General features: G+C 53.2%; 1 protein-coding gene across 2 annotated transcripts in view; it reads right to left on the bottom strand.

Annotated features, from left to right (window-relative positions):
* Positions 1-2,314: 2,314 nt before the first annotated feature.
* The window catches only part of Mgat5b (alpha-1,6-mannosylglycoprotein 6-beta-N-acetylglucosaminyltransferase B), a 68,609-nt gene continuing 43,696 nt past the window's right edge, over positions 2,315-27,227 (bottom strand). The window contains exons 9-18 of one of the 2 annotated variants that reach the window (XM_059272197.1): positions 24,352-24,483; positions 22,982-23,115; positions 18,278-18,408; positions 17,669-17,674; positions 11,839-11,994; positions 10,263-10,409; positions 10,012-10,128; positions 5,565-5,639; positions 4,031-4,287; positions 2,315-3,659 (exon numbers count right to left, since the gene is read on the bottom strand). In XM_059272197.1, coding sequence (XP_059128180.1) covers positions 3,461-3,659; positions 4,031-4,287; positions 5,565-5,639; positions 10,012-10,128; positions 10,263-10,409; positions 11,839-11,994; positions 17,669-17,674; positions 18,278-18,408; positions 22,982-23,115; positions 24,352-24,483 — 1,354 coding nt within the window. In that variant the 3' untranslated portion in view covers positions 2,315-3,460. The remainder of the gene's footprint in view (positions 3,660-4,030; positions 4,288-5,564; positions 5,640-10,011; positions 10,129-10,262; positions 10,410-11,838; positions 11,995-17,668; positions 17,675-18,277; positions 18,409-22,981; positions 23,116-24,351; positions 24,484-27,227) is intronic. The other variant, XM_059272196.1, reaches the window with a different exon arrangement.

Raw genomic sequence — 27,227 nt, 5'->3', positions numbered from 1 at the left:
GATGCCCATGCCATCTGGACCCCTCTGCGGTTTTCTCTGCCCCAACAGGGCTTCTTGCCAACATGTAACCTGCCCATCTCATCCCTCTCCTGGAGAATGGACCCTCTTCTGTGCCCTTCACAGCCATCTACACGCCTTTCCACTTGGGGTGATTAACACAGGACTCCCACAGGCTGAGGATAGGTCCAGCCATAGCCGCCACCCCTATTCCTTAAGGATCAAGTCAGGGTCTGAGTTTGGCATGTTGGCTTTGGTCTGTTCCTTCGTGAGGGTGGCCCCCGCCTCCAGCCTTTCCAGTTTCCTGCTGGGGGCTCAGCTGTGGCATCTCAGACTCAGAGACCCATTCTGACCTTGGGTCCTTGCACCAGATCCTTCCTGTCCCTCCACGGCAGGCCCCTCCCCCAACCCCAGGTTCCTCCACAAAACTGGGCAGCAGAGCCGGCTTCCATTCCAAACCAAAGCTTAAAAGGTGCCACTTCTAATTACACCAGAGTGCAGTGTGCCCTGAGGCCTTTTGTAGTAAATGGTTCTCAATAAATTAAGTTTTTCATTCATTATTATTAATTATTTCCCTGAGCCAAGGCAAGCCTCGGGAGGCGGGGCCCCGCTCAGCCCTGAGCACTCGCATTGCTGTCAAATGCTGGGACTCTGACACTTGAGTTGCTACCCACGTGGGCTCCCGTGAGGCTGGCCGTGGGCCTGGACCGGGAGGGGCCAAAGGAAAGCAGACTGCCATCAAGACTGAGGAGGCCTGCGGCTTCCATGCTGTAACGTGCCCACTGTGGCCCGTGTGACGATGCTGGCCATCTAACAAATGACTTGTAAAATCCCTCCAAACCTCACATCCTCCCCATGAGCCCGTGGGAGATTCTGCGCAGGCTGGGAATGTGGCTGTGCCCAGTGGAATGCTTGCCTGGCACATGTGAAGCCCTGGGTTTGATCCCCAGCACTGAATAAAAGTGACGGTGGTGCTACACACCTGTCATCCCAGCGGGAAGTAGAGGCAGGAGGATCAGAACGTCAAGCTCACCCTTTGCTACATAGGGAGTTGGAAGCTAACCTGGGCTATGTAAGACCCCATCTGAAAAAAATATATATAATATGTAAATAAGTAGGGTAATCATTAGCATATTGGAAGCAAGTTGGGAATACCTCTAGTGCCCACTTGGTCTAGACCAGTGATTCTCAAAGCTCAGGCCACAGCAGGGCAGCAGCTCCTGGGAGTTCACCGATGACCCAAGTACCTCCCACCACTCAGACCTGTTGGTCAGACTCTGGGAGCTAAGCTTAGGGATGCTGGGGACGCAGACATGCCCCATCTGAGAATTGCTGCCCTAGAGCGGGGCTGGGTCACTCTGGTGCTGCTGGTGCTGCTGGTGCTGTGGGCCGGACTGTTCTCTGTGTGGGGGTGCGTGGGGGTGAGTAGGGGGTCTTGTGAATTGCAGGAAGCTGATGTAACCTGCATTGCCTGATTACACCCACTGGCTACCAGGTAACTGGTCATCTGCCAGACATAACATGTCTGGACACTTTCGGGGAATAAAACCATCCTCCCTGTGCAGAATCCCTCTACTGGGAGGAGGTTCCCGACTTTAGAATGTCTCCATGCATTTAAGTCCCTGCAAAAGCCCAGACCCGGGTCCTCGTGGCAGCTTTGAAATGGTCCTGATGTCACAAGCTGTGTGACCCCGGGAGTTACTTAACTCTCTGTGCCTCTGTTTGCTCACCTATGACACGGGAGCAGGGTGGCATCACGTGATAGGATGACATCAGCCGATAGGCCACCTGAGCTCTCAGTGAGAACTCACAGACCCAGCCCAGGGTTTGTTCACGGGTAGCAAGAACAGGGCCGCATACACCTGATAGGATGGCTGAACTTGGATATTACAGTCCCACCCGGAGTCCTGCACACAGTGAACCCCAAAAGTACCAGCACATCTCATGTGTGACCTCAAGGTCTCCCCCAGTACACTGATACTCTCTGGCCTCACACCTCCACCGATTCTGCTGAGAGGCCAGCTGAGGTGGGCAGGCACAGAGGCCGCGCTTGACAGAAGGGTCCTGTGGTCACAGAGCTGTGAGGACTTCTTTTGGGTGCAGGCAGCACCTCATTTTCTAACCAAGCCCCTAGTGTCATGTTCCATCAACACAGAGCAGCATCTGGGGACCCTAGCCAGTCCCCGCTATGCTGAGCAAGCCTTGGAAGTTCCAGCAAAAGACAAAAAGACAGCACATCTCTTCTTTATCATCTCACATCCCAATAAAATATTTATTTCAAGAAATAAATCTTTAAAAAAAAGAGAGAAGAGTGTTTCTATTGCTTTCCTCTGGCAGTCAGATCCTCGGAATCACAGGGGCCAACCAGGCCAGGGGGCACCAGCAAGTCCCAGGCAGGCTGGTCCCTTCTCACAACTGTCTGGGCCCAGGGGAGCCTGCCTTCATGAGGCTGGGGGCAGGCCACACATAGGCCGTGGCAGTGTTCTCGGAGGCCTGGCTGGATTCGGCAGGCCCTGGGGGTGGGAGAGGGAAGGGTCGCCCTGGACTGGAGGTGGGCATGCCACACAGAGATGGGTACCGAAGTCTGGAAGTGGCCTGAGGCTGTGGGAAGCAGGAGGGAGTGACCAAGAGGGGCCTGATGGGTGGGAGTCATGGAAGGTCTGGTAGACCTGTGCAACCAGAACCAGCCAGTGTACCATGGGTGAAACTTCGTCCCAGCCTGGCCAGCATGAGATGCTGGAAGGTCAGGGTGGTGTCAGAGCCTGCAGAGGATGCCTTGGTGGGGTCTGGGCCTGTTGTCAGAGGCTGTGGTGGAGGTAGCCCCTGGAGGGGCAGAGATGGAGGCTGTGGACCAGCCGCAGATCATGCCAGAACGTGTCTCAGAAGAGGCCCAAAGTGAAGGCTGCTGGAGGAAGCAGGAGTGAGGAACAGGGAGGGTGGACTAGGAGGACAGGGTCCCTCTCCCAGCCTCCCCAAGTTCTCTGCCCTTTGTCCACCCCAAACAACTGCAGGCCAAACACTGGCCCTGCATGAGCTGCTGCAGCATCATAAGAAGAGGACGTGGTCCTCACAGCAAGCGTGGCTGCGGCCCGGTCCCCGTCCCTTGACACCTCCGGCGAACTAGGCGGGGCAGCATGGCCATGTTCCCAGACTTGTTGATCAGAAGGCCTATCCTGGGCCCAAGAACGGCCAGGGTCATGTCACCAGCTGATCCAGACCTCAGAAAGCAAGGGGCCTCCATTCGCGTGCTCCTGGGCCCACCAGACAGGTAGGTCAGCCCATCTGCTTGGCCGCGAGTCCTGTGGGGAGGGCAAGGAGCCTCCTAGGATGGAGCTCAGGCTTTAGTTGCTGCCTCCTCAGCCGCCTCTTCCTGCCCTTGGCAGTGAGCATGGCTGCAGCCAGGAGAAAGTGCTGGTGCTTGCCAACCGGGGATGGGCAGACGCTGGCAGGGTGGCCTCCGGCCTCACAGGCAGCCCTGGCACAAGGCCACCTGGCCCTTGAGGAAGTCACGGCAGGGGCAGAGCCTCTGGTACTTGGTGCTGGCTCCGGCACAGCTGAAGAGCAGCGGCTCTTTCTGTAGGTAGCACTCTTGGCCGGGCTGGGCAAAGGCGGGGTACAAGTGATGCATCTCCCACTCTGTGCTGTCACAGGGCACCTGCAGCCTGCAAAGGAGCCACCAGCATCGTCACTGTGGTGAGTGAGGTGACAGCTGCCCCCAGCTTAGCATGGCCCACCCCCTCCCCGGGCAGAGAAACACAAGTCACAGTTTTGAATCCATCTGTCAGAGCTTACTCAGAGAAGCTCTGGGCCTGGGGTCTTGGTGACCAGCCGGAGAGATGCCCACACAGGCTGGGCAGGGGCCAAAGGAGGTGGGAGAGGGCAAGGCCAGAAGGGATGACCTCTTACGGGTTTTTCTTGGCTGAATCAGAAGCACTAAACTCCCAACTACAGGGAAGCCAGGCAGGTGGGAAGGTGGGCTGCAGGGAAGGTGGGGTGCAGGGAAGGTGGGGTGCAGGCAGGGGCTCAGACTCACCTGAGGAATGCATCTTGGCTGTTGAGATAGGGGAAGAAGGAGGGTTCGCACACCATCCCGTGGTCCAGGCAGGCATCTGTGCAGGCCCTCCCAGGGGCTGCCAGCCAGGCCCGCAGAGAGTGGGTAGGGGGCCAGGCTCCCGCCATCGAGCTGATGTTCTGGGCCCACTCGAGATGGGTGGCATTGGGGGCTAAGACAAAGGGACTCTGGGCGGTGTGGGCCCCTGGCGGGACTGGGCTTGGACCTGCACAGAAGTCCTGTCAGAAAAAGAGAGGTGTTAGGGAAGAGAATGGGTTTTCTCTAGAGTGCCTGGCACTACAATTTCAGTAAGTGCCATTACTGGGTACTTACTGAATGCCAAGTGGTCTCAAGCATTATTCCCGTAGGCCATAGAATAGATGCTAATTATTTCACAAAGAGCAGAGGCCATATGCCAGGGACTCACGACTGGATGGCAGAGGTGGGCTCTGAACTCTCACATGTTTGGCAGCGATCTACCCTACATGACCTCGCTTCTGGGGTCAGACTCAAGGCTTTAGCTTGAAGCCCATGAGCCCTGCTCAGCGTGGGGACAGAGCCTTGTGCTGTCCACTAAGGCTCTTCTCAGAGGCCTTAGATACGTATCTGTAGCAGGACAGTTCAGAACCAGTCTCCAGGTCCTAATGCTCATACCATGGCTGGCCAAAGTCCAGACATACCCGGCCTCTGCCTAAATCGAACACCACAGCAGCTGTCCCCAGGGCCCCAGGCCCCACGGCTCTACATCTTCTGGCTTTCTCTCACACCTGGATTCTGATAGAGCACAGCCCAGGCCACCGGCAGCTCATGGCAGCTCGTGGGGTCCAGGTTCTATGCATTCTGAGCTGGTGGAGGAGAAGATGTCTGCCCGTCAGAGCCCGTCTGCTCTTTGCTCACGGGGGCTGTATGGCACAGCTGAGCCTACACGAGAGCAGGCCTTCCCCCCACTTCTCGGGGCAGACCCCTACTCTAGTCCCCATCTCACTGATTCCCTTGAGGGTGGTGATCAGGGGCTCCTGTCTGTTCCATTAGCTCAGTTATCAAACCTAGAAAATTGGGCTGGAGAGATGGCTCAGAGGTTAAGAACACTGGCTGTTCTTCCAGAGGTCCTGAGTTCAATTCCCAGCAACCACATGGTGGCTCACAACCATCTGTAATGAGATCTGGCTCCCTCTTCAGGTGTGCAGGGACACATGCAAACAGAACACTGCATACATAATAAATAAATGAATCTTAAAAAAAAAAAAAAAGATGAAACTTCAAACCTAGAAAATTAAAAAACAAAACAAACAAAAATCTAGTTTCCATGACTTCCAGGTCTGTGGGGTAGGGTGGGGCCTGGTCTCCATGACTGCTGGACCCCAGCCCTCTCTGTGGAGAGCAGAGCTGAATAGATAGCTTGTCTTAGCTGCAGTCTACATAGACCCCAGCATCAGCATGGCCCCAACTCTTTGAAGTGATAGGCTTTGGAGTGACCTTCTCAAGTCCCTGGGGCAGAGGATGCAGGGTGACCTACCTGGTGCTGGATGTAGGCGTGGATCCGTTCCAGCATCCCCATACATGTATATTCATAGGGCAGATAAGGGTCTACCTGTGGAAGAGATGAGCAAAGGGGCCTGGTTGCAGGGGCCATACCCATGCTCAGCATCGGAGACCAGGTTGGCACTCTCAGCTCAGAAAGCCAGCCAACCATCCACCTGGCCCCTCTGTCTGCTCACACTGCCTGTTCCCAGGATACCCTCAGGGGTATCAGCTTAGGATTCATACAGTCCAGTCCTCCAGCCCCACCCATCTCCAGGCCTCATCCCTCCCTGCTGTCCCTCTTCTCTTTGCAAAACCCAGCACTTCATCCCCTCTCAGGCATCACCTACTCCTGAGCCAACCTTAGCCTACTCATCCTTGGATGAGGAATGTGTTCTCAGTGGCTCCCAGCACCCTAGCGGTCCTCTCCTAGGGTCACCATTTCCTGTTCATTCCCCATCTCCTGCATGAGCCTGCAAAGCCATTGAAGGTGAGGACTGTGGCTTGTCCACCACTGAGCCCCGCTGGTCTGTCACAGTGGGTCTGGCACACAGCAAGTATACAGGAGACGGTCACACATGAAGAAGCACATGCCCTCTTCCTGTATCCCATGCAAGATACAGAGTACTCACACACAGGAGCACAGGACATTCACATACAGTTAGATGGAACAAGGTGAATCTTGGCACACATCCTGCCCAGGCATGTGGCTACATAAGATGCACACCCCCAAAGAAAGGTCCCGTGGCATCTATGCAAATGTCTAGAAGCTGTACGGCAACCTAGTCTAGGCAGATTGGTGGAGTATTAGGGCACAGGAAGCCTGCAGAAAAGCCAGGCCCGGTAGCATGCTCCTATAAACCCAGCTTTGGTGTGGAGCATGAGAGAGGGGATCCCTGGAGCTCACTGGCCAGCCAGAGAGGGGATCCCCGGAGCACAGTGGCCAGCCAAAGAGGAGATCCCTGGAGCACACTGGCATTGTTTAGCACCAGAGACCTACCACGGGTCCCTGCTTCTCCAAGACCTGCCCACCTGACAATTCCACCAATGTCTGAAGTGTGTTGAGGCATGATTTTCCATGTTGTTAAATAAAAACTTTATGAAACTATTGTCACCTTGAAACATGGTCTTTGGAGTAACTTGAATCTGTGTTCTTGGGCCAAGATCACTCATATTTGGTTCCAGAATAAACAGTCTCTTTGAGGTGAGAGTCGTGTTTTGTGTCAACAGTATCCAAGTGTCCCCAAAAGGTGACAGCCACTGATTTCTTTGACTCAGATCCTGCTGCCTCTGACCCTCAAAGCAGTATGCCGCTGCTCTAACCTGTCCTGGGACTGACCACCAGGCATTATGGGTAGATTTCCTCATCCTGAGGCCGAGGCCCAGAGATCCTCCAGGACCATGTCAGCTGCCATGGTACTCCAGCCACAGGCGCTGCCTTCCCAGACTTACACTTCCCACAGTCCTGTCCCACCCTGCTGTGGTTTCTGAGCTGATGGCCTGGGACGACCTGCAGCCAGATGCTGCCGAAGCCAGAACCCCACACTGAGAATAGAGTTCTAAGAGCCATTGAGCTCTGGTCTCCGATGCCTCTGGGGCTTGTGGAGGAAGGTTTGGAAACAGCTAGAAACAACCAGCTTTGGGAGAAGGATTTCCCTCCACATGAGGCTCCTCTGCTCCAGACTGACAGCAAATAGCCCCTGTCACAGGCAACTCTAAGGTCCCTGTGTGAGGGGCATTCCCAGCCAGCCCGGCCAGCCTGGCCAGCCCGGCCAGCCTGAAGCTTCTGCCAGGAGCAGCAGCTGGAGATGACCCCACTGGGTCAATCTGCAGGAATGGCTGTCATCTGTCTGACAGTGACAAGCACTAGTCCTGCAGAAAATGGGTGACGTGGGAGGTCACGCAGAGGTAGCATGTCACCTCCTGCTCTCCCACTAGAACGCCCCCATCTGGACCATGTGTCCACAGGCAGGAGCCACAGCCCAAGGCCCGTGTTTTCTTCAGGGTGGGTCATGCTGGCCTGGGAGGTTTCAGTCTCCTTTGCCAGCCTCCTGTCTCCTCCACCCTCCCTCCCTGAAGTCTCAAAGGGCCAGAACAAGCCAGGCCGGTTCCTCATGGTGGCCACATTCCCTTGAGACCCAGCCAGCTGTTCCTAAGCTTACCCTCTGCCACAGGGCAGTCAGTTACCCCAGGTGCCTGTTTGAAATGCCGACTTCAAGGCCCCAGCTGGCTCTAAGAAATTAGCTGAGGTGCCTGGGCACAGGCTCTGGCTGTGAGTTCCCAGCCCGCTGAGACTATACAGCCCTTGTATAGCAGGTCCTCGTGATATTTCAGCCCCTCTGGGCTACAGGGGAAGAAGGGGGCTAAGGGCTTCAGCCTCTAGCTGTTTTGGGGTCCATCTCAGATGAACAATACCTACTGGATTCCTTCACCCTTTTGAACTTGCATTTTATTTTATTTTTTAGATTAACAAAATTGAACACATGTTCAGGTTTTTTGTTTTTTAGTTTTTGTTTTTAAGACAAAACAAGGCTCAAAGGGTAAATAATAAGACATTCTCTCCCAGTGACGCTGCCCATCGCCTGAAGTCACCAGCAGAAGTGACTCCCACGCTGGGCTCCCAGTCACCTGCTTCCCAGCCAAGGAAGCACATCCTGAGTGTCTGTAGATGTTTCCAGAGACAATCAAGGGGCAGAGTCACCAGATGGGCGGGGTCCAGATGGAATGAAAAGGGACAAGGGAGGCAGCAGCCAGCGCAGGTGGAGATTCTCCTTGCTTCCTGTCCTCATGTGATCTGCCATGCCCTCCCCACCAAGATGATGGAAACCTCAGAAACACTCAGCCCAACACATTTTTAATAAGTTCTCGGGAAAGCTGGAGAGGTAGCTCAGCAGTTAAGAGTACTGGCTATTCTTGCAAGAGGTTCACAACTCTCTGTAACTCTCGTTCTAGTGGATGGATCCCTGTGGGCACCAGACACACACTTGGTACACAGACATACACGCAGGCAAAACACTGATACACATAAAATAAAAAGAAAGAAATCTTTTTAAAAAGTGTTTGATGGGCCGGGCGGTGGTGGCGCACACCTTTAATCCCAGCACTTGGGAGGCAGAGCCAGGTGGATCTCTGTGAGTTCGAGGCCAGCCTGGTCTACAAAGCGAGTTCCAGGAAAGGCTCAAAGCTACACAGAGAAGCCCTGTCTCGAAAAACAAAAAAAAAACCGAACAAACAAAAAAAAGTGTTTGATGCTCAGCCGGGCGGTGGTGGCACACGCCTTTAATCCCAGCACTCGGGAGGCAAAGCCAGGTTGATCTCTGTGAGTTCGAGGCCAGCCTGGTCTATAGCCAGATCCAAGACAGGCATCAAAATCTACACGGAGAAACCCTGTCTCAAAAAAAAAAAAAAAGTGTCTGATGCTCTTTTTCCATACCTCCTCCCCACCCTGCACAGAGTTTATTATAATGTAGAGATAAAGAGACAGAAAGACAGAAAGGAGAGAGAGAAAGAGAAGAGAAGAGAGGAAAAACTGAGGTGTGTGCACCTCATGATGGGGAAGAAAGAGAGCCGTGTTTGATGCTCTTGCAGAGAACCCACAGCAGTGGCTGACAGCTGCCTATAACTCCAGCTCCACAGGATCTGAAGCCTTTTCTGGCCTCTGAGAGCACTCACCCTCATGTACACATGCATGTGGGTGCATACACACACACACACACACACACACACACACACAAATAGAAATAATAAAATAAATACTTTTTTTAAAGGATCAATTTTCTTGGATTAAAGTGCTGTGCACAAGGAGTGAGTGAAAGTTGTGAAGACGTCTGCTCCTCAGGTTCAGCCCTTCTCGCTCTCATCCCTCATATGCACACACACTAGGCCCCCCACACTCACTAAAGGGGCCCCAGTGTTCTGCTCTTGGTACTCATTAGGCAGTCCCTGGACCAGGACTGTGGACATGCATGCAATGCACGTGGGCTGAGCCCCGCCAGGCTTGCTGAGCTAGAACCCGCAAGTGAGCCAGTGTCCTCAGAACAGCGGTGTGCAATCACACTTACTGACTGCTGCTCGAAGGGCACAGACCTTCCCACACCTACGGCGGGGCTCACCCCGAGAACACCTGCTAAATTCCTAACTGTGCCAAGAGTGCTTGCAGGGCCTGGTCCTCCCAGGGGCTCAGTAAATGATTTCTGATCCACGGTTCCAGTAAGGGTGTGCAGGTTGCTCACTGCAGAGAGGCACTCTCTTCCCTTACCGACACACCAAGTTTGGAAGTGGGGACCCATGCCCCTCTTTCTAGCCCATGCGGCCCGATTCAGGGATGCGCTAACCAGGAACAGGCTGGACTCTTTTCCAAGCCAGTCCTGCAAGCCTGAGTGAGTTCTCTAGCAAGTTCCTTCTTCCTATTATAGAGAAGAGCCATGGTGTCAGAGTCTCACCTGGGTGTTCATGATGGCCTTCACAGCTGCTTCAAACTCCTCTGAGTTGTTATAGTCGACAGTCCACACGTGAGGCTTGCCAATGAAATTCTCTGCGTAGGGATGTTGGGAGAACACCTGCCCAGGACCAAGAGGTGGCCGCTTCAGCCGGGCTGGGCTCAGGCACCCACCCTGGTCCCTCCCCTCTCTGCACCCCAAGGCTCAGTCCCCTTCTCAGACTCCCAGATCTGGGGCAGGGCCCTTCTGCTCACCTCCCTGGAGGTGGGCTTGCCCCGGAAGAACTCGTGGTTGAGGGAGCTGTGGGGTGGGCTGAAGCGAGACTGAAGGAAGATGCAGCCATTGGCGATGGCCTCCAGCGGTGCTGGGCCCTCATAGGGGAATCCGAACCCTATGAAGAGCTGGAAGCCGGCAAGATGGCTCAGTAGGTAAAGGCACTTACCACCAAACCTGCTGAGCTGAGCTCAAACTCCACACGGGAAATGAAAATGAAATACACCGTTTTTGTTCTGTTTTTCTATCAGTGGGTTAAACGAGATGAAGAAAGTTTTACCTTTAAAGAAATCAGTGAGGACGCCATGTGGCCCAACCCCTCCCCCTGTCAGCGGTTTTCTGAGACAAAAGGATGTGTCAAGGATCACAGCCTGCTCCCCAAAGTCACGCTTTGCTGCTCAGCCCCACTAGGCTAGCCAATCGTCTGCGAGCTTGAGCCTGACCTCTGACCTTTGACTGAGGCACAGGACCCCTCTGCACTGAAATACAAACCCAGGGAATGCTTTACATGCCTATGCTCCCTCTGCAGAGGGAGAACTTTCTGCCTTTCATGAAATACTTTGCACTGTGGGGTCATTTTCTTGGGACCCCAGACCCACTTACAACACTCAGATGATGAAAGGAGAGAATCGACTTCCAGAAGTTGTTCTCTGACCTTATGGTACACATCTGACCCCAATTCCCCACCGAAAACCAATGTTAAAATGAAACAAAACAAAAACTGGGTGGGGTGGGGTGAGCCAATGGTCAGGGAGGTTGGGCCACCTCCACCCAGGACTCCAGAAACCAGAGGCAAGGATGGTCTCAGCATTCATAGAAAGCTGCAGGGGTAGTATATAGACAGATCATTGTGGGCTCCGTTTCCCCACTGTGAAAGGAACAGTCTAGTTTTATAAATGGCCTCTCCTTGCTCCATCAAGCTATGCTTTTGGAGGGAAAGGAGGAGCCAGTGTTCCCACCTCAGATATCCCAGGCTCTCAAGGGCCCTTCGCTCAAGATGTTAAAACATTCACCCTATAACTGACTATACCAGCTCCAGGAGGGTGCTTAGTAATTCTGAGTCCAGGCCGCTGTGTGAGATTACCTCATCCTTCATGCTCCCAACACACACATATCTAAGAGACCTAAGGAAAGACCAGACAGGGACTGATGCTGGTGGGAGACTCTGGCCTCAGACAATACTCCAGGGCCACCACACGGTCATTCCCAGTGTACCAGCTGTAACTACAGAGAGCCAACTCTGGGGGCTTATAGAAGCAGCCTGTCAGGACTAATGGTCCTATGGAGACCCAGCCAGGATCCCCTCAGCTTGTGTGACTGCCCCTCAGCAGCTTTTACAGTTTGGCCAGCCCTGGGCCTCTGCTGGGACTGAGAGGGAGAGCCAGACGTCACAGCTCCCATTCCCCAGTCCCTCCCAGTGGAGGGCATCCTGGCCTGCTGGATACCTGCATGTCTACCAGGACTCTGGGCGGCAGAGCACATGGAGATGTCCAGCTTGGTGGATGCCTGTCATCCTTGGCTGTGGCCTGCAGGGTGGGACAGTGGCCAGAGCCTCACCTTGGCCTTACGCAGCAACTGCTGGAACTCAGGCTGTGGCAGGAGGCCGTGGTTCTTCACAAAGGCAGGGACCTCGGGGGGCCGCTGGCTCTCGTAGTACACAGTGCCATGGATCTCCATGTACTTGTTCAGGATGGCCAGGAACTTCTCCTTGCCCTGCATGAGAAGGAGGAGGAGACGATGGATTCTTCCCTTATGCTCAGAAGGTAGAGCTGGTACATTAGGCACCCCTGCTCTGGGGTCAGAAGTCAGGAGCTTGTCTTGGGATGATTATTAACTTGCTGTGTAGACTTGGGCAAGGTCCCTCTCCTCTGACCCTCAAGATTTTTTATCTGTGAATTGCAGGGCCTGAACTAAACCAAAGGCATGAAGGTTAGTTCTAGCCATAGAACTGACTGTTTTCCCAAGAAGCCCAAGGAGACCCAATACTTAAATATATTTGTGAACATGAATGCTATGAGGACCTGTGGAGCTCTCCAGAACTCCCTTACACATTCACCCATCCATCTGTCAACCCAACCATTAATCTGTTTATACACATCTTGTCCATCCATCCATCCATCCATCCACCATCCATCTACATAACCATCCATTCACATATCCATCCTTCTACCTACCCACCCATACATAAGTATATCAACCCACCTATCCCTCCATCCACCTTTCCACCCATACACCCACCCATCCATCCACCCATCCATCCATTCACCAACCCACTCATCCTTCCAGTCACTTACCCATCCATGTCTCCACCACCCATCCATCCATCCATCTATCTGTCCATTCCCTGCCCATCCATCCTTCCTTTCATCTAGGGAGGAAGGAGGTGGTAGAAGTTCTAGATTGGAGACAGAGGGTATTAGCTGAAAGACGTGAACTAGAGCAGCCCTCACAGAAGCCACTTCTGACTTGAATTATTTCAATTGATATAAATGATTAAGGTGACCTGGGACTAGAGGCCCTAGCTGCAAGCTAGGAGTCAAAGCTAATCCTCTCTGAAGAAAATGGCATCAGCTTTGATTTCAAATTATCCTTATGATTTTTTTCATATTCATTTCCAGAACACATAAAAAATTTAAGGCAACCAAAAAAATCCTACTGAAAACCCAGAAGGCTTTGCAACAGAAATGAATGGAGTGAGGCTAACCCCCATTTGGAAATTCCAGGGAATTAAAATGGATGGAACGACTTTGGAAAAGAACAACATCAGCAGACAGAGCTATTGTGGGATAATCTTTTTGAACACTGTGAAGATGTGTCTCTGCCAAGGCACCTTCTGATTGGTTTAACGAAGAGCTGAACAGCCAATAGCTAGGCAGGTGAGGATAGGCAGGACTTCCGGGAAAAGATGGGAACTCTAGGGAGAAGCAGGATTCGACAGCCAGACATGGAGGAAATGAGACACATGGTACTGAGCAGAGGTAACGAGCCATGTGGCAGAATGTAGATTAATATATTAATATATTACATTATAATATTAATATAATATTAATATTAATATACTACATTATAAGAGCTAGTTGGGAGCATTAAGTTAAGGCCAGGCTTTCATACTTAATAAGAAGTCTCCATGTCATTATTTGGGAGCTGGCGGTCCAAAGAAAGACTCATTACACAGAGCAGCTGACCCCAGGCCTATGTGCGGCAGGAGGGGTGGGGACAGTGTGGACAGACTTCAGGATGACACATAGATCAGGTGGATGGAATATCTGAGTCCAGACAGATCTCACACCCACAGTCACCTCACTGCTGAAAAGGGAGTGTGTTTCTGAGGAGGAAGAACGCATTTTCAACAAGTAATCCAAGGCATTTGCCATCCTCATGCAAAGAGAGGGAGAGGGTGTCTGAGCCTGGGACCCAGTGGGGTCACTCGGAATTGGAAGAACTTGAATCTGTATATCCCATCACATGGCAAAGTTAACTCAAAATGGGTCCTAGACTCAAAGGCAAAAACTAAATCCTTAAAATTGACAGAGCTAAACAGAGAACCATTGCAACTTTGGGATAATCAAAGACTTCTTGGCTACAGCACCAGAAGCATTGTCCATAAAAGACAGTATTTGATTTCTATTAAAGTCAAGGTTTAGCCAGGCGTGGTCCATACCTGCAACCCCAACACATGGGAGGCTGAGGCAAGAGAATTGCCACAAGAATGGCCTGAGTTACACAGTTAATGGGGTTAATCCACAGAGTCTATTTAATGAGCAAAGGAATTTATTTGGGGGTTAACTCAGAACCATGGGAGATTTATCGTAAGGTCTGGGAAAGTGGAGCTATGTCCCACACTGATCTGCCTGGTCCAAGATCTCAGCGTCCAAAACCACGATGTAGCGAAGAGAGAACACATATGTGCACCCCAGGTCTTAAGGGTTCTCCAGAGGCCACGCCCCAGCAGCATGTACCTTAAGGTCATAGGCAGATGTACCAGTTACCTACTACCTCACTAGGGCCGTGCTTCAGGGCATGGCTCAAACAACCACCCACACACAGTAAATTCAAGGGCTCCTGGGTTACACAGCAAGATCCCATCTTCAGAAAAATCAACAAAGCCAATAACTTTTGTTCTGTGAAAACTTCCATTAAAACTAAAACACAAAGAACCAGACTTGGTGGCGCACACCTTTATTCTCTGCACTTGGGAGGCAGAAACAGGCAGATTTCCGTGAATTCCAGGCCAGCCTGGTCTACTTAGGGAGCTCCAAGACAGCCAGGACTACATAATGAGATTGTATCTAAAAAATCACCAGAAAGAAAACTAACGCCAAAAGGAATAAAAGAGGGGAGAACACAGCAATGATCCAGTGTATCGTGAATGGAGTCCAGTGCGGCCAGAGCAACAGTCATTTAATTCTGGTTCTGAGACCATGTCCAGCCTGAAGCAATATTTAAAGAGGTGACAGGGGAGGATTTTCTAAAACTTTGTGATCGATCAAACAACAAGGTTCAAAAAGATCTATGAACTCCATATAAGTAAAAAAGAAAGCGGTAGCCAACGGAATCGCAGTGAAACGGCTGAGAGTCAAACATGCTGAGTTAAAGCAGACAAAGAAAAAAGGCAAAGTGCCGCCCTAAGCCTTACAGCTAGCTTGTGAGCAGACAGAGTGTGGGGAGGCGGCAGAACGTCTTTAGGACACTGACGAGGAGACACCAAGCTGGGATTCTGTGCACAGCAAAATCCCCTTCAGGAACACAGGTGAGGGGCCGGGGAGACGGCTCGGCAGGCAAAGGCACTTGCCACCAAGCCTGACAACCCAAGTAGACCTGAGTTCAAGTTCAGACACCCATATGGTGGAAGGAGAGAACTGACTCCAACAAATCATCCTCTGATCTCCAGGAATGCTCTCCAATACACAGAGAATAAGTAGAAAATGTAATAAGAAAAAAAATTAAAAGAGGGTCAGTAACTCCGGAAAGAATCAGAGATGAGGGACCTGGGATGATGTAAGGAAAGGTGTGCGATAAATTTCAGTGAATTCCCAACTCTATATAAAACAATCCTAACAACTGGGTATGTGGTGGGTATAAAACGGAAGCCCCGGAGCAAGGTGAAATTAAAGAATGGTTAGGGTCTCTTATTACCCAAGAAAAAGTCAAAGTATTTGCTTATATGGGTCCTCAGTAAGGCATGGATGCAGGCTGCTCTCTCTGGAGCCAAGGGTGAAGGACAGAGAAGACAAATGGTTAGCTGGAGAGAGGTGTTAAAATACAGATCAATGTTGGGCCAGCAAGATGGCTTAGTGGGCAAAGGTGCTTGCCATCAAGCTAGTGACCTGAGTTCAATTCCTAGGACCCACAGAGTGGAAGGAGAGACCTGATTCCTGAAAGTTGTCCTCTGACCTCTGCATGTGCACACACGTGCACACATACACAAAGAGACACACACACACATACACACACACACAGAGGCATATACACGGGCACACACACACACAGAGGCACACACACACACACACTGGGGCACACATACACAGTCACACACACACAGGCACAGACACACAGGCACAGACACACACACACACACAGGCATGTTCACACTAACAAAGACTCCAGAAATACGTATCTGTAGCATACTCGTGCTCCCCCACCTGTCTGCCATTCCATCGTGGTTTCTCTCTGCTCTCTAAGGGCTGTGATGACTCTAGGTTCATGTCAACATTTGTCCTCTGTCTGTCCCTGACTGTCTGGGTTGTCTGCTGTACAGGCACACTTCCCCTGGGGCCTGATGGATGTCTGTCCTTAGCCTGCTGCACCCCAAACTCTATCCCTCAGTCCCTCATAAGTTCTATAATCAAACAGCCCCCAAACCATAGCCTCTGGCTGTTTCCTGGGAAACCGAGACAAGACAGGCCTGCTTAGCACACACACAAAATCCCAGACACCAGGCGGGATGCTAGCCTCTGCACAAGACACAGATGGAGGGCCTCTGTCCTCCCTCTTCCCCAGGGCTCTCCATGACACCTGCCCAGACAGGGCCTTCCGTTCTCATCCGGCCTTCTCTGACACCTTCCAGCTGTAGACACTGGGCAGATGCAGTTTCTTTGAGCTTTCTGGCTGAATAGGGTTGATCTGGCCTGTCTTCAAACTGCCCACTCTGTCGGCCAGGTGTTCTCCCCCACTGTGCTCCTTCCCTGGTGGCCTCAGCAAGTTCTGCTCCTGAGGCCTTCTCTCTATCCCCAGACACCTCAGCAGGGACTTTGGACCTTTTGAAGGGTCCCCCGCCACTCCACGAGCCCATGTTATTCTGGGAAGGCTGTGCAGAGTTGGGGTTCAGCAGCCCAGCTCTGGGCTCAGCCAAGTGTGGTTGGAACGTCCTCTCTGCCACTGACTCTGGGATCACCCTCTAGCCTGCTGAGCCCTACTTTCCCCATCTGTAAAATGGGCCCAATGGCATCCTCACGGCCCAGGGGAAGAACAAGGGAGGAGACGCCTGTGAACTCTCAGCAGTGCTTGGCGTTAGCACAAACGCCAGCCTCTTGTATCATGTTGGGGTGCTTGACGAGACACCACTCAACACCTGCTTCTCCTCCTTCCTTAGCAAGAATCCACTGAGGTGGCCACAGGGTGGCTTGGGACAAAGCCACACCTTGGAGTTCCTTGAAACTGGGTAGAGCCGTGTGACGGAGACCCAGCCACTGGGCTGTGTAGGAAGAAGACAGCCCTGTTCAGCACTCCTCTCACTGACTCGAGTGTCTCCGAGGACCCGATGTTTGTGGCCATCCTGAGCCTGTGGCAGACTCAGGGTGAAGACTAAACACCATGCGTTACCAAGGGACCATGTGCCGCCACCTGGCCACCTCCTGAGACTGTGAAAGATACCCATCTTGCCAGACCACTATAAACCTGTGACAGCTGACCTAATCCTACCCAACTGGGCATGAGAATTTCCAAATAAGACAACTGTGTCACAAGCTTGATGCAGGACACTAGCTATGTACCCTGGGATGACCTTGAACTTGTCATCCTCCTGTCTCTACCTCTTGAGATTACAGGCTTGACACTACTTATGGGTACTAGGGCCTGAACCTGGGCTTTGTGCACTCTAGACAGGCACTCTACCAACTCGCCTGCATTCCCCAGCCCAGCCCTGACTTCACACTGCTTCGGGCCTGTTTTCTGTCCCTTCTGCCCTCAGCCCTGCCTGTGGCTGTGCCCAGGAACTTGCCTCTGTCCTCACAGGGACCCAGGAAAGACTGCTCCTTGGACCCTGCTGTCCCCACTCTGTCCTCCCCGCCCTAGCACATCCTCAAGGGCACATGCTCAGGGAGACCCCACAGTGTAGCCGCGGCTGGAGTAAGGCAAAGGCATGCGTGTGGAGGCTCCCGTTCCATACCTGGAGCTGCCTCGTCGCCACGGAGCAAAGAAACAGAGAGAGCCGATTAGTGAACAGAAGCAGGCATCGCCCCTCACAAGTTTCCCGGGATGGGGGGGGGGGGGCAAGCTGGAAGGCAGGGTTCTAATTTCCAAGCCCCACCCCCACCTCTCATCCCACTAAGTTCCACTCTAGCCCAAGCCTGCCTGTGGGGCTATGTCATCCATCAGTCCCTAGAGGTAGGGGTAGAGGGTTTCCTTCACAAAGCAACCATCTAGGTCCCTGGGAACAGTCCAGGGCGTGAGGGGTACTGTCACCAGCTTGTTGGAGACTACCATTAGCAGGACATAGGGTCTATCCTCTGGGGTGTAATGCAGTAGATGGAGCTGCATTCTGGATTCCCTGCACCCATGCCTGCAGCTTCAGGTGTGGACCGCAAAGGCATGGGCTTTGCCGCTACAGGGCTAGGCAAGTCCTATAATTCTGTGGCCAGAGCCTTCACACTAGTGCAGTGGGCGGGGCTTGTGCCAGAATGGGTGTGGCCTACACTCAGGCAAGTGGCTCTGCTGTGAGCATGGCCAGTGCTGGAGCCGGTACGGTGGGCAGGGCAGTGGGCCTGCAGGGGCTCACCTTCCAGATACTCGCCTCCTTGCCGTACACCACCGCCATGTTGCTGACCTTGCTGTCCTTGATGAGCTGCTTCTCAGTCTCGTTAAGCTCCTCAGACACGAAGCCCATGAAGGAGTTGTCTGGGGTGTGAGCTACAGCCCGGCCGCAGAGACGGGAAGATGGGTTATCGAACAAACACCCAAGCAGCAGCCCCGGCCTCCCTGGACCTGCCTCCCCCAGGAGTTCCCACCGAGCATGCCCACGTGTGGTCTGGCCTGGACTAGAGACTGTCACAAGCTCGGAGCAGAGAGCCTCCAGAGCCACCCGGTTCCCAGCTTGTTTTCAGATGACTGACTTGACTCTGGATAACCCAGCCAGGACTCTCCTCTCTGTCCAATCCCTTCTCTAGAGCACTGTCTCCCTCTTGGCTCCTTTCTCCCACCCCACACATGTCACCCCAGGGGTTTCTCCTTCACCTCGTCTCCCCCTCCCCCAGCACAATGACAGCTGTCGCCCTGTTTCCAAAGTTCTTTTCTCTAGAACAATTCTTTCTGACTTGAGTCCCATCAGGTTCCTAGACCTGCCCAAGACCCCACATGTAGGTGTGGCCAGCACTGGCATGGACGTGACCTGTGTGGCTGTGGCAGGCTTTAGTGCAGTGGGTGTGGCTTGTGCTAAAAAGGGTGTGGCCTGTGCTCCCTCTCACAATCTCCAGGCCCCACCCACTCCTGCTGGGAGCATCCTTTACCCTGGGGGCCTAGTCTTCGACACAACACTCCCTGACCGGAAGTTCTAGTGCACACCACTCAGTTATTCTTGCTGTAATAAGGTCAGGCTACAGCAGTGCCAGCTCACCTGTGTATGTCCCCAGCTCACCTGTGTGTGTCCCCAGCTCACCTCAGTGTCCCCAGGCAAAGCACCCTCACTGTCACACCTTCCAACCTTTGTTCTGCCTGGACTAAGCTCCTCCCTTTTCTGAGAGATAAAATCCCATGGGATCCCCACCACCCATCACCTGCTCCCATGAGCCTCTCTGGGGTCCACCAGCCTCCCTTGGGGTCCCCTGGCTGGTTCTCTGTTGAGAACACAACAGAGAATTAAGATAAAGATCTCCTAATTCCAGAACCCTCGCCCCAAGCAGGGGCAAAGTGAGTTTAATCTCTTTTTAATAATTTATTTATTATTTGCTTGGATTTTCAGGAAAGCATCGTTATTGCATTATTGTTAAAAGATTACCCAATACATACAATTTGCCCAACACATTATATAATCAAAAGGGTTCTCTCCTTATTTAAGTAATGCTTTTTTAAAATTAACTTAAGTTAATGAAGAAATTCCTCCTCCTGCGATAGTCTGCAGTACTGAACGCAGCCGAGGTCCTAAGATCAGATGTGGGTAAACCTGCCCATCTGAGCATCAGTCACCAGGCTTCTCCCATGTCCCCTCATGGGTCCGGCCAGCTCAGGTAGCCGTCCTGGGAGGGGCTACGACCTAGAACCAAGTGTCTCCAGAGCTCACTGCCTTCCTGCATGGGTGGAACCCTGGTGAGTGCTGGCTGCTCAGTCTCCCGGACACCCCAAACTCTTGTCACCCCATTTCCTACTCCAGATGCTTATGAGCCATACCCTAGCTTTCCTTGGCAGGGAGAGGTGTGCTAATCAAACACAGTGTGGCATCCCCACCCACTCTTTGAAGGGACTGTGGGGATTCCCATAGGACACTCCAATCCACATCTGGTACATCTTAGGCTGTCTTCAACATCTCCCCTGTGTAACTAGGGTGACTCTGAACTTGTGACCCTCTTGCCTCCACCAACTGCTGGGATTATAGGTGCATGCCACCATGCCCTGTTTATGTGACACTGGAGAGGGAACCCAGGGTCTTGTCTGTGTTAGGCAAGCAGTCTGCCAACTGAGCCGCATGCCCAGCCCCTGGTGATTCCCATCACAATGCCTGCGAATGCTCATGGCCCTTGGCTGGTTATGGAACAGACCCCAGGCCTCTTCTTGGTTTCAGGAGGGGAGGCAGAGCTCTCTGTGTGGGTAACCAGGGCAGATAACAGTTCTGCTGTTTCCTAGGCTCTTCACAACTCTAGAAGCACTCCTCCCCAGACAGGCAGCCAGACCCTCCTGGATGGATGCCTGGCTGCCTCCCTTTCCTCTGCCTCCAGCTGGGCTGGGGGCCTCTCAGCTCAGCAGCTGAGGACACATCAGGACTGCCCCACACTATACCAACTCTACAGAAGGGACCGATTTAGAATATAATTAGCTGAATCAGTCAGTGTGAATGGACAAGGAAACATGGTGACCGATTAAAATAACGGGGACAATTAAAGAGCTCTAAGGCCAGGAGAGGGGAAGAGAGCCAGCCTGGGCTATACAAGACCCTGTCTCAAAATTCTAAGAACATGATACTTATAAGGTGAGAAAGTACACTATGTTTGAAATAGAAGACAAGGGGATCCATATAAACAATGGGAAAAAGAAGAAACATTTGACTTGGGGTTCAGGAGGATCAATAGGAGTTTGCCAAGTCTGTAACTCCATATTTAAAGAGCTCTACTCTAGGACAAGTCTTCATTTTCTCATGCAGATTCTTTTAAAATATTTTATAGCACTAATTAATTAACTGTGTGCATGTATATGTGTGTGCACTTGTGTGCTATGGTGCATGTATGGAGGTCAGAGGATAGTTTTTAGGAGATGGTTCTCTCCTCCAGTGTGGGTCCCAGGGATTGAACTCAGGTCATCAGGCTTGGTGGCAAGCTCCTTTACTTGGTGAGTCATCTTGCTAGCCCCTTGTTGGGTTCTTGCAGAGACCTCTTAGCCATCTTCTGTCCTCACATTGACCTTTGCCCCTTGGTCCACCTGCAGTCAGCCAGCACACTGTGCCTGCAAAACTTCTCGACCGAACACAGTGGCACTTGCCCGATCCCTCAGGCCTCCCGTATCACCTTTAAAACTTCCCTTCTTCCGGGATCATTACCCGACATTCAAATCCCACAGTTCTTCCCACCCAGCGGCCCCTGGCTCCCCTTTATATATTTCCCTCCAGATTTCATTCCACTTTATACTGGAACCACACTCCCTTCTGGGCTCCACAGAACTTCCAAATGGGCGCCCCAGCAAAGCGTGGTCTCCACAGAGTGGTGTGTCCTGAGGCAGGTGGCAACACTTCTCTGGATCTCAGTTTCCTCGTGCAGACTCCATGGGCGGCAGGAGTTGTGCCTCCCTTCTGGGGGCTAACGCAACCATTACTCACTGACCGTGCAAACCATCTCTGCCCGGTACAGCCTGAACCTCAGCGGCTGACAGAAACGCCCAGAGTCTGACGCCTTGGATAAAGATCATATCCTCCCGAAGTCTCTGGGAACTGCGCAGAACCCACCCTGCTCTTAATTTAGACCATTCCTAACGAGGCGGCTTATCTGGCTTTCTGGCCCAGAGCCTCTGAAGTGTCACAGATTAGATGCTTACAATGCTACTCTGCTCACAGCAGCAGAGGACCACAATTTAGAGCGACAGCCGAGGGCCAGTAAGATGGCTCAGGGTGGAGGAGGTGCCTGTTGCCAAGGCTGACAACCTGAGTTCGATCCCAAAGACAGAACGAAAGAACAGACCCCTGCAGATTGTCCTCTGACCTCCACACACTTGCCATGGCCCCCATGTACACAAATGAATAAAAAATTGTAACAGGCCGGGCGGTGGTGGCGCACGCCTTTAATCCCAGCACTCGGGAGGCAGAGGCAGGCGGATCTCTGTGAGTTCGAGGCCAGCCTGGGCTACCAAATGAGTTCCAGGAAAGGCGCAAAGCTACACAGAGAAACCTTGTCTCAAAAAACCAAAAAAAAAAAAAAAAAAAAAAAATTGTAACAGAAGATATTTTAAGTGACATCAGATAGATCCTTAAGCAAGAACCACAGAGGACTGAAATGCCAGCACTTGGGAGGCTGAGGCAGGGGTTCACAGCCAGACTGGGACATACTGAGACCCTATCTCCAAGTTTTAAAAGGTGCAGAGACTTGGGATGCAGCTGGCGTAACATGCACAAGTCCCACTTGGGATCCCCAGCACCAGAAGAAAAAGAAAAGATACAAATGGCTGACATTCAGCTGGGCAGTGGTGGTGCATGCCTTTAATCCCAGCACTTGGGAGGCAGAGGCAGGCAGATCTCTGTGAGTTCGAGGCCAGCCTTGCCTACAGAGCAAGTGCCAGGACAGCCAGGGCTACACAGAGAAACCATGTCTTGAAAAACCAAAAACCAGCCAACCAAACAAAACAAATGGCTGGCACTCCGCTCCTAAGGCTCACCTCCCTTGGCTTCCTCCACTCCCTTCCTCCAGGCTCACCCCAGTCCTGGAGCCTTAAGGAGCTCCCAGGTTTTCACAACCTTCAAGCTCATCCGTCTGCTTCATTACCATCCCTTTCCTTCGCTCCACCCCCTTCCAGTTTCTCTGGTTGGTTCAGGAAGCTTCTGGAAGACCACTGGGCCCCCTGCTCTGAGCTATGTGCTTCTCAGAACTCCCAGCCTTGGGTCAGTCACCAGCCCTGGGCACACTGTGGGCAGTCTCTGTGATTCCCACTTCTGTCTATCTAAGGGGATGGCAGGTGCTTGCTGTGCCCATCCCACTGGCCCAGGAGGAAGGGCACCTGTCCCTGCACACATGGGGGGGGAGACCCGTCCCTGCACACATGGGGAGACCCCTTCTCTCCGGGTATCACTCACGGAACATGGTCATGAACTGCTTGGGGTTAAGGTTCCAGTAACCCCAGTTGGTCCGGTAGCCATGCAGCGTAGCATACTCCTCGTGGTTGTACGCTGGCTCCGTCCCAAAGGTGTCGATGACTCGGATTCTGCACCTGTCCTCCCCCGGGGGAAATCAGGACTGAGATCACGTCTTTCTGTGTGTCCCTGGCCTAGGGTGTCCCTGTGACGATGTGTGGCTAGGTCAGGGAAGCGCAGCACTTGGCAGGGCTTCACTTAGGCACTGCCTCACCCTCTCAGTGCCAGCTTCCCTGACAGGAACAGCAGTCCAGCTGCCTCAGGGTAGCTCGGTCACGCTTAATGCCTGGCCCCTGACTGGTACCCAGAAGCCAAACCATCACCTCCACTGGAGGAAAGCTAGGAAGTGAGGTGGTATCTGAAGGGAGGGGGGCATCCTTTCATCACCCAGAGTCATTTGTAAACTATGCTTTATTGAGAAGAACAGTGTCCATGGGTGAGGTCCTTGGGACCTGGACTTGGGAGACTGTCTCAAGCCTCTTCTGCAAGAGTGACCCCTCCTAGGTCTCCAAAGAAGTTCTGACCCTGGCATCCTTCCTCCACTGTTATCCCCTATCCCCAAAGCTTCTAGTCCAAAGCCCAGAGCTCCTATGGGATCAGCTAACCTAGGACCAGGTCACCTCTGAGGCCATGGCTCCAGAAACCCCACCCACCCATCCTACCCCGAGTGGGTACTGAAGAAAGGTGCTGACACTTAGACACCCCCACACAAAGCTGACAGGGCCCAGCGTTCTTCCGGGTGACCCAGAATCTTGCAGACTGCTGAGGTCGGCAGGATTCCTAATTCCCGGGGAGGGGGGGACGGCAGGCAAGATGGCAATGCACAGACAGCGCATTAATAATAAAAGCAATAACGCCGGCCGTCACCTTCCTCTAATAAAACCACACTGGGTATTGATGGCATCAGAGCACAGGAATAAACAGTGAGGCCCTCAGCGCTAAATGAACCCACTGCTGCTGGCTGCGGCACACTCGCCTTAGATCCTGGGGTCACTGGGGACAGGGCATTGACCGACTCTCCCACTCCAGGCTCCATGGCAGAGATTTTGACCCCCGAGGGGCTCTCTCCCACCCTCCTCATCCCCTGGGATGCCTCGGGCCCTCCATCCAGGTGACCTCCCATCCTCTCGGGCTTCAGCCCTCATCCCGCAGAGGGATGGAAGGCTCGTGAGGGCTGTCAGTGATCTGGTTGGGGTGGGAAGGCGAAGGCTGAGACAGGAAGAAGGGGGGTCATGTAGTGCTCCCCCCTGGGCTAGCTGGCAGAGGGAAGGTGTAGTGAAGAACTATGGTCCCGGGGTCCCCAGGCCTCTCACCGGTACTTCTTGAAGGACAGTCCCATGTGCTGCTTCATCTGCTGCAGGCCGTGGTAGTCCGTGTAGATGAGGTCAAATGGCAGAGGCACGGTGAGCGGGCAGTTCCCCCGGCCTGGCGGCACCCCTAAGTTACTGAGAGAAGAGCCCATTAGAGTCTAGCCCCGAGAAACCCACCTTCTCAACCAGCCCTGCACCCACCCTGTTCCCACAGCCCAGGATGGAAAGCGAAGGGAAACTGACCAAGGGCAGGGAAGGGAGGGCACACTCTCAGAGACGGATCACATGGGATGGACCTGCACAGTTGAGTGGACTTCTCACTGCACATGGGCATCTACCTAGGGGCAGGGCACACACACACACACACACACACACACACACACACACACACAGAGACAGAGACAGAGAGACAGAGACAGAGAGAGAGATGGGGGGAGAGAGAGAGAGAGGGAGAGAGAGAGAGAGAGAGAGAGAGAGAGAGAGAGAGAGAGAGAGAGAGAGATGGGGAGAAAGAGAGATCCACCCCGGCTACTTTGCCAAGCAGTGCACCTGACCTAGTTCACCTGCCAGGAGGAAGGGGGTTTCTGTGACTCCAACAGGGCTGAATTTGCTCACAGAACAAGCCTGTTTCACAGAGTGCCACGAGTGTGAGACCAAGTCCTCAGAGTCCCTTCAGTGTTCACTCAGTGCCAAGGATCCCAAACGTCATGGCTGACCCAGCTCCTGCAGGCCTCTGGGACCCCCTCCCTGCTGCAGCCAGCCATGGCACTGAGTGCCCTGGGGCCAGGGGCCTGCCTGAGCATGGCACTTCACCAACACAAAGGTTTTGGCATGGAACAGGGCTGCTTCTAGTGACCCAGAAGCTAGCTGGGTCAGAGAGGAGTGGCCATCCTCTGTTGTCGGGCAGGAGCCCGGGTATCAGTCATCTCATCTCAGTGAAGCCTGAAAGGCATGGCCACGACCTTGTGGCTTCTTCTGGAACAACCACCTGCTCAGTGGTCTCCCTGGAGAAGGCTCTAAGCCTCGGCACAGCTGCCGCGGCTGCCCATTTCAGCATCGTTAAGCACTCAGCTTAGTCCGTAAAATTATCACCTCCCATTCGGGCCCCTGCGGAACTGACTGAGAAGCCCCCTCATTTCTCCCCTGTGGGCCTCACACTCTAGCATTCAGTGAGTCTGCACTGAGCCCCAGTGTGAGATGGAAAGTGAGCCCCTGTTACCCATGGCCCCTCCACCTTTATACTGCGCCAGAGTAGAAAGCCCTGGGCTGAAATAACGCCAAGCTCCGGGCTGTGGCTGTTTGGCACGTGCATCCATCGCCCCCTCCGGCCCTCCCGGTTAACACACGTTCTGCAGGATATTACAGGGTGCCAGGCCTTGTGCCTCATGAGACTTGGGGTCCTCAAATCGTGAGAGCTCCAGGCAGAGTGAGTGGCCTGGGGAGGGATGGGGATGTGAGCAGACAGAGCAGGCATCAGTCCAGCTGCTGGGAGCCGATTGGGTATTGAGAGCAAGGAGGACCATGTCCAAATCGGCCAAGGATGCTAAGAGCATCTTCCCGTCTCAGCTCCTAGGGGTGCAAAGTGGCCTTTTAGTGAGCTAGATGCCCCACACTTGGCCTCTGCCAGGCCATTGGCTGCCTGCAGGAACAGGACAATACCTCCTTTGGTTGTACCTCAGATGCCAGAGTGCTGGAAGAGGCTCCAAGGCCTCCTGGGAGCCCACACCATAAGCAACCTTGGGCCAGGGAGGAGATGGGTTCTGACAAGGACAGATTCGTTAAAGACATGGGACCATGACTGATCCACTGCCTGGTTGTGTCTTGGACTCTCTGAAATAATTCAAGCCAGGTGGAAAAGTACCAGCCCAGAATGCACTGTACCGTCTGTGCACGCTCAGCACTTTCCCAGCCCAGGCTGGGGGAGGGGCATGCTCAGCACATTCCCAGCCCAGGCTGGGGCAGGGGCTGGTGCACACTGTCCTCTGGACAAACCATCCACAGTGGCCCCTTTTCAGTGATGGAGATGGCATCTGCCCACAAGATTGCACAGAAAAGATGCCAGGGTTGGGGTTACTGATGGATGTGGTGGCAACAGCAGTGGGTCTGTCCCTACAGGGTGTGACAACATGAAGGGTGGAGCCAGCAACCTGCCTTGCTGAGCTGTCCCCCAACCATGTGTTCCCTAATGCCAGAAACTGTGCTGTGGAGCCAGGAAAGCAAGACCCTAATGACCTCATTCCTATATATAAAACCTTTAATCCGGCCACACAGCCTCTGCCTTGTCCCTCCTCTCCTCCGGGGGCTACTTTCCCAGGACCCCCAGGTGTCACAGAACACAGGCTTCTAAGGCAAGGATTTCCTGAGCCAACCGGTGATGGAGAATGGGCAGAGAGCCCAGGAGCTGTAACGCCCTAAAGCAGTTCCCAGCCGGAGACTTCATGAAATATTTGGTGGTGTTTTTCAGGGCCGAACCATCATCTCTACTACGCAGGGCATCTCTGCGGTATGCTTCTCTTCTCCCCCAAACTGCTGTAGTAAAGCCAACACCCCACAAAGGAGCCTCACTGCTGCAGACCTCCAGAGAACCCGGCGAGCAGAGGGCAGCACTGGCCCTTCTCCTGGCCTCCCCCAGCTGAGAACCACAGACAAAAAGACCAGGCACCCTTGCTCTGGTCCTCTCCTTGCAGATGTGAGGAAGCGGGTGGCCACTCCCCTCCCGATGGGGATCTGGGTCTGGTAAGAGGAAGACAGTTCTAAAAACATGAATCATAGGTGGGCCTGGGCACCGGTACCTACACCTGTAAAATGACAGGTCTCCTCACATGTTTCTGGTTGCTGCAGAACAACGTGTGTCTCCCTATTCCTGGATTTCCTGGTTT

The sequence above is a fragment of the Peromyscus eremicus genome, chromosome 8a (assembly GCF_949786415.1).
Source record: "Peromyscus eremicus chromosome 8a, PerEre_H2_v1, whole genome shotgun sequence".
NCBI classification, from domain to species: Eukaryota; Metazoa; Chordata; class Mammalia; order Rodentia; family Cricetidae; genus Peromyscus; species Peromyscus eremicus.
Note: the sequence above shows the minus strand (reverse complement) of the source record. Positions and strands in the feature narration are given on the sequence as shown.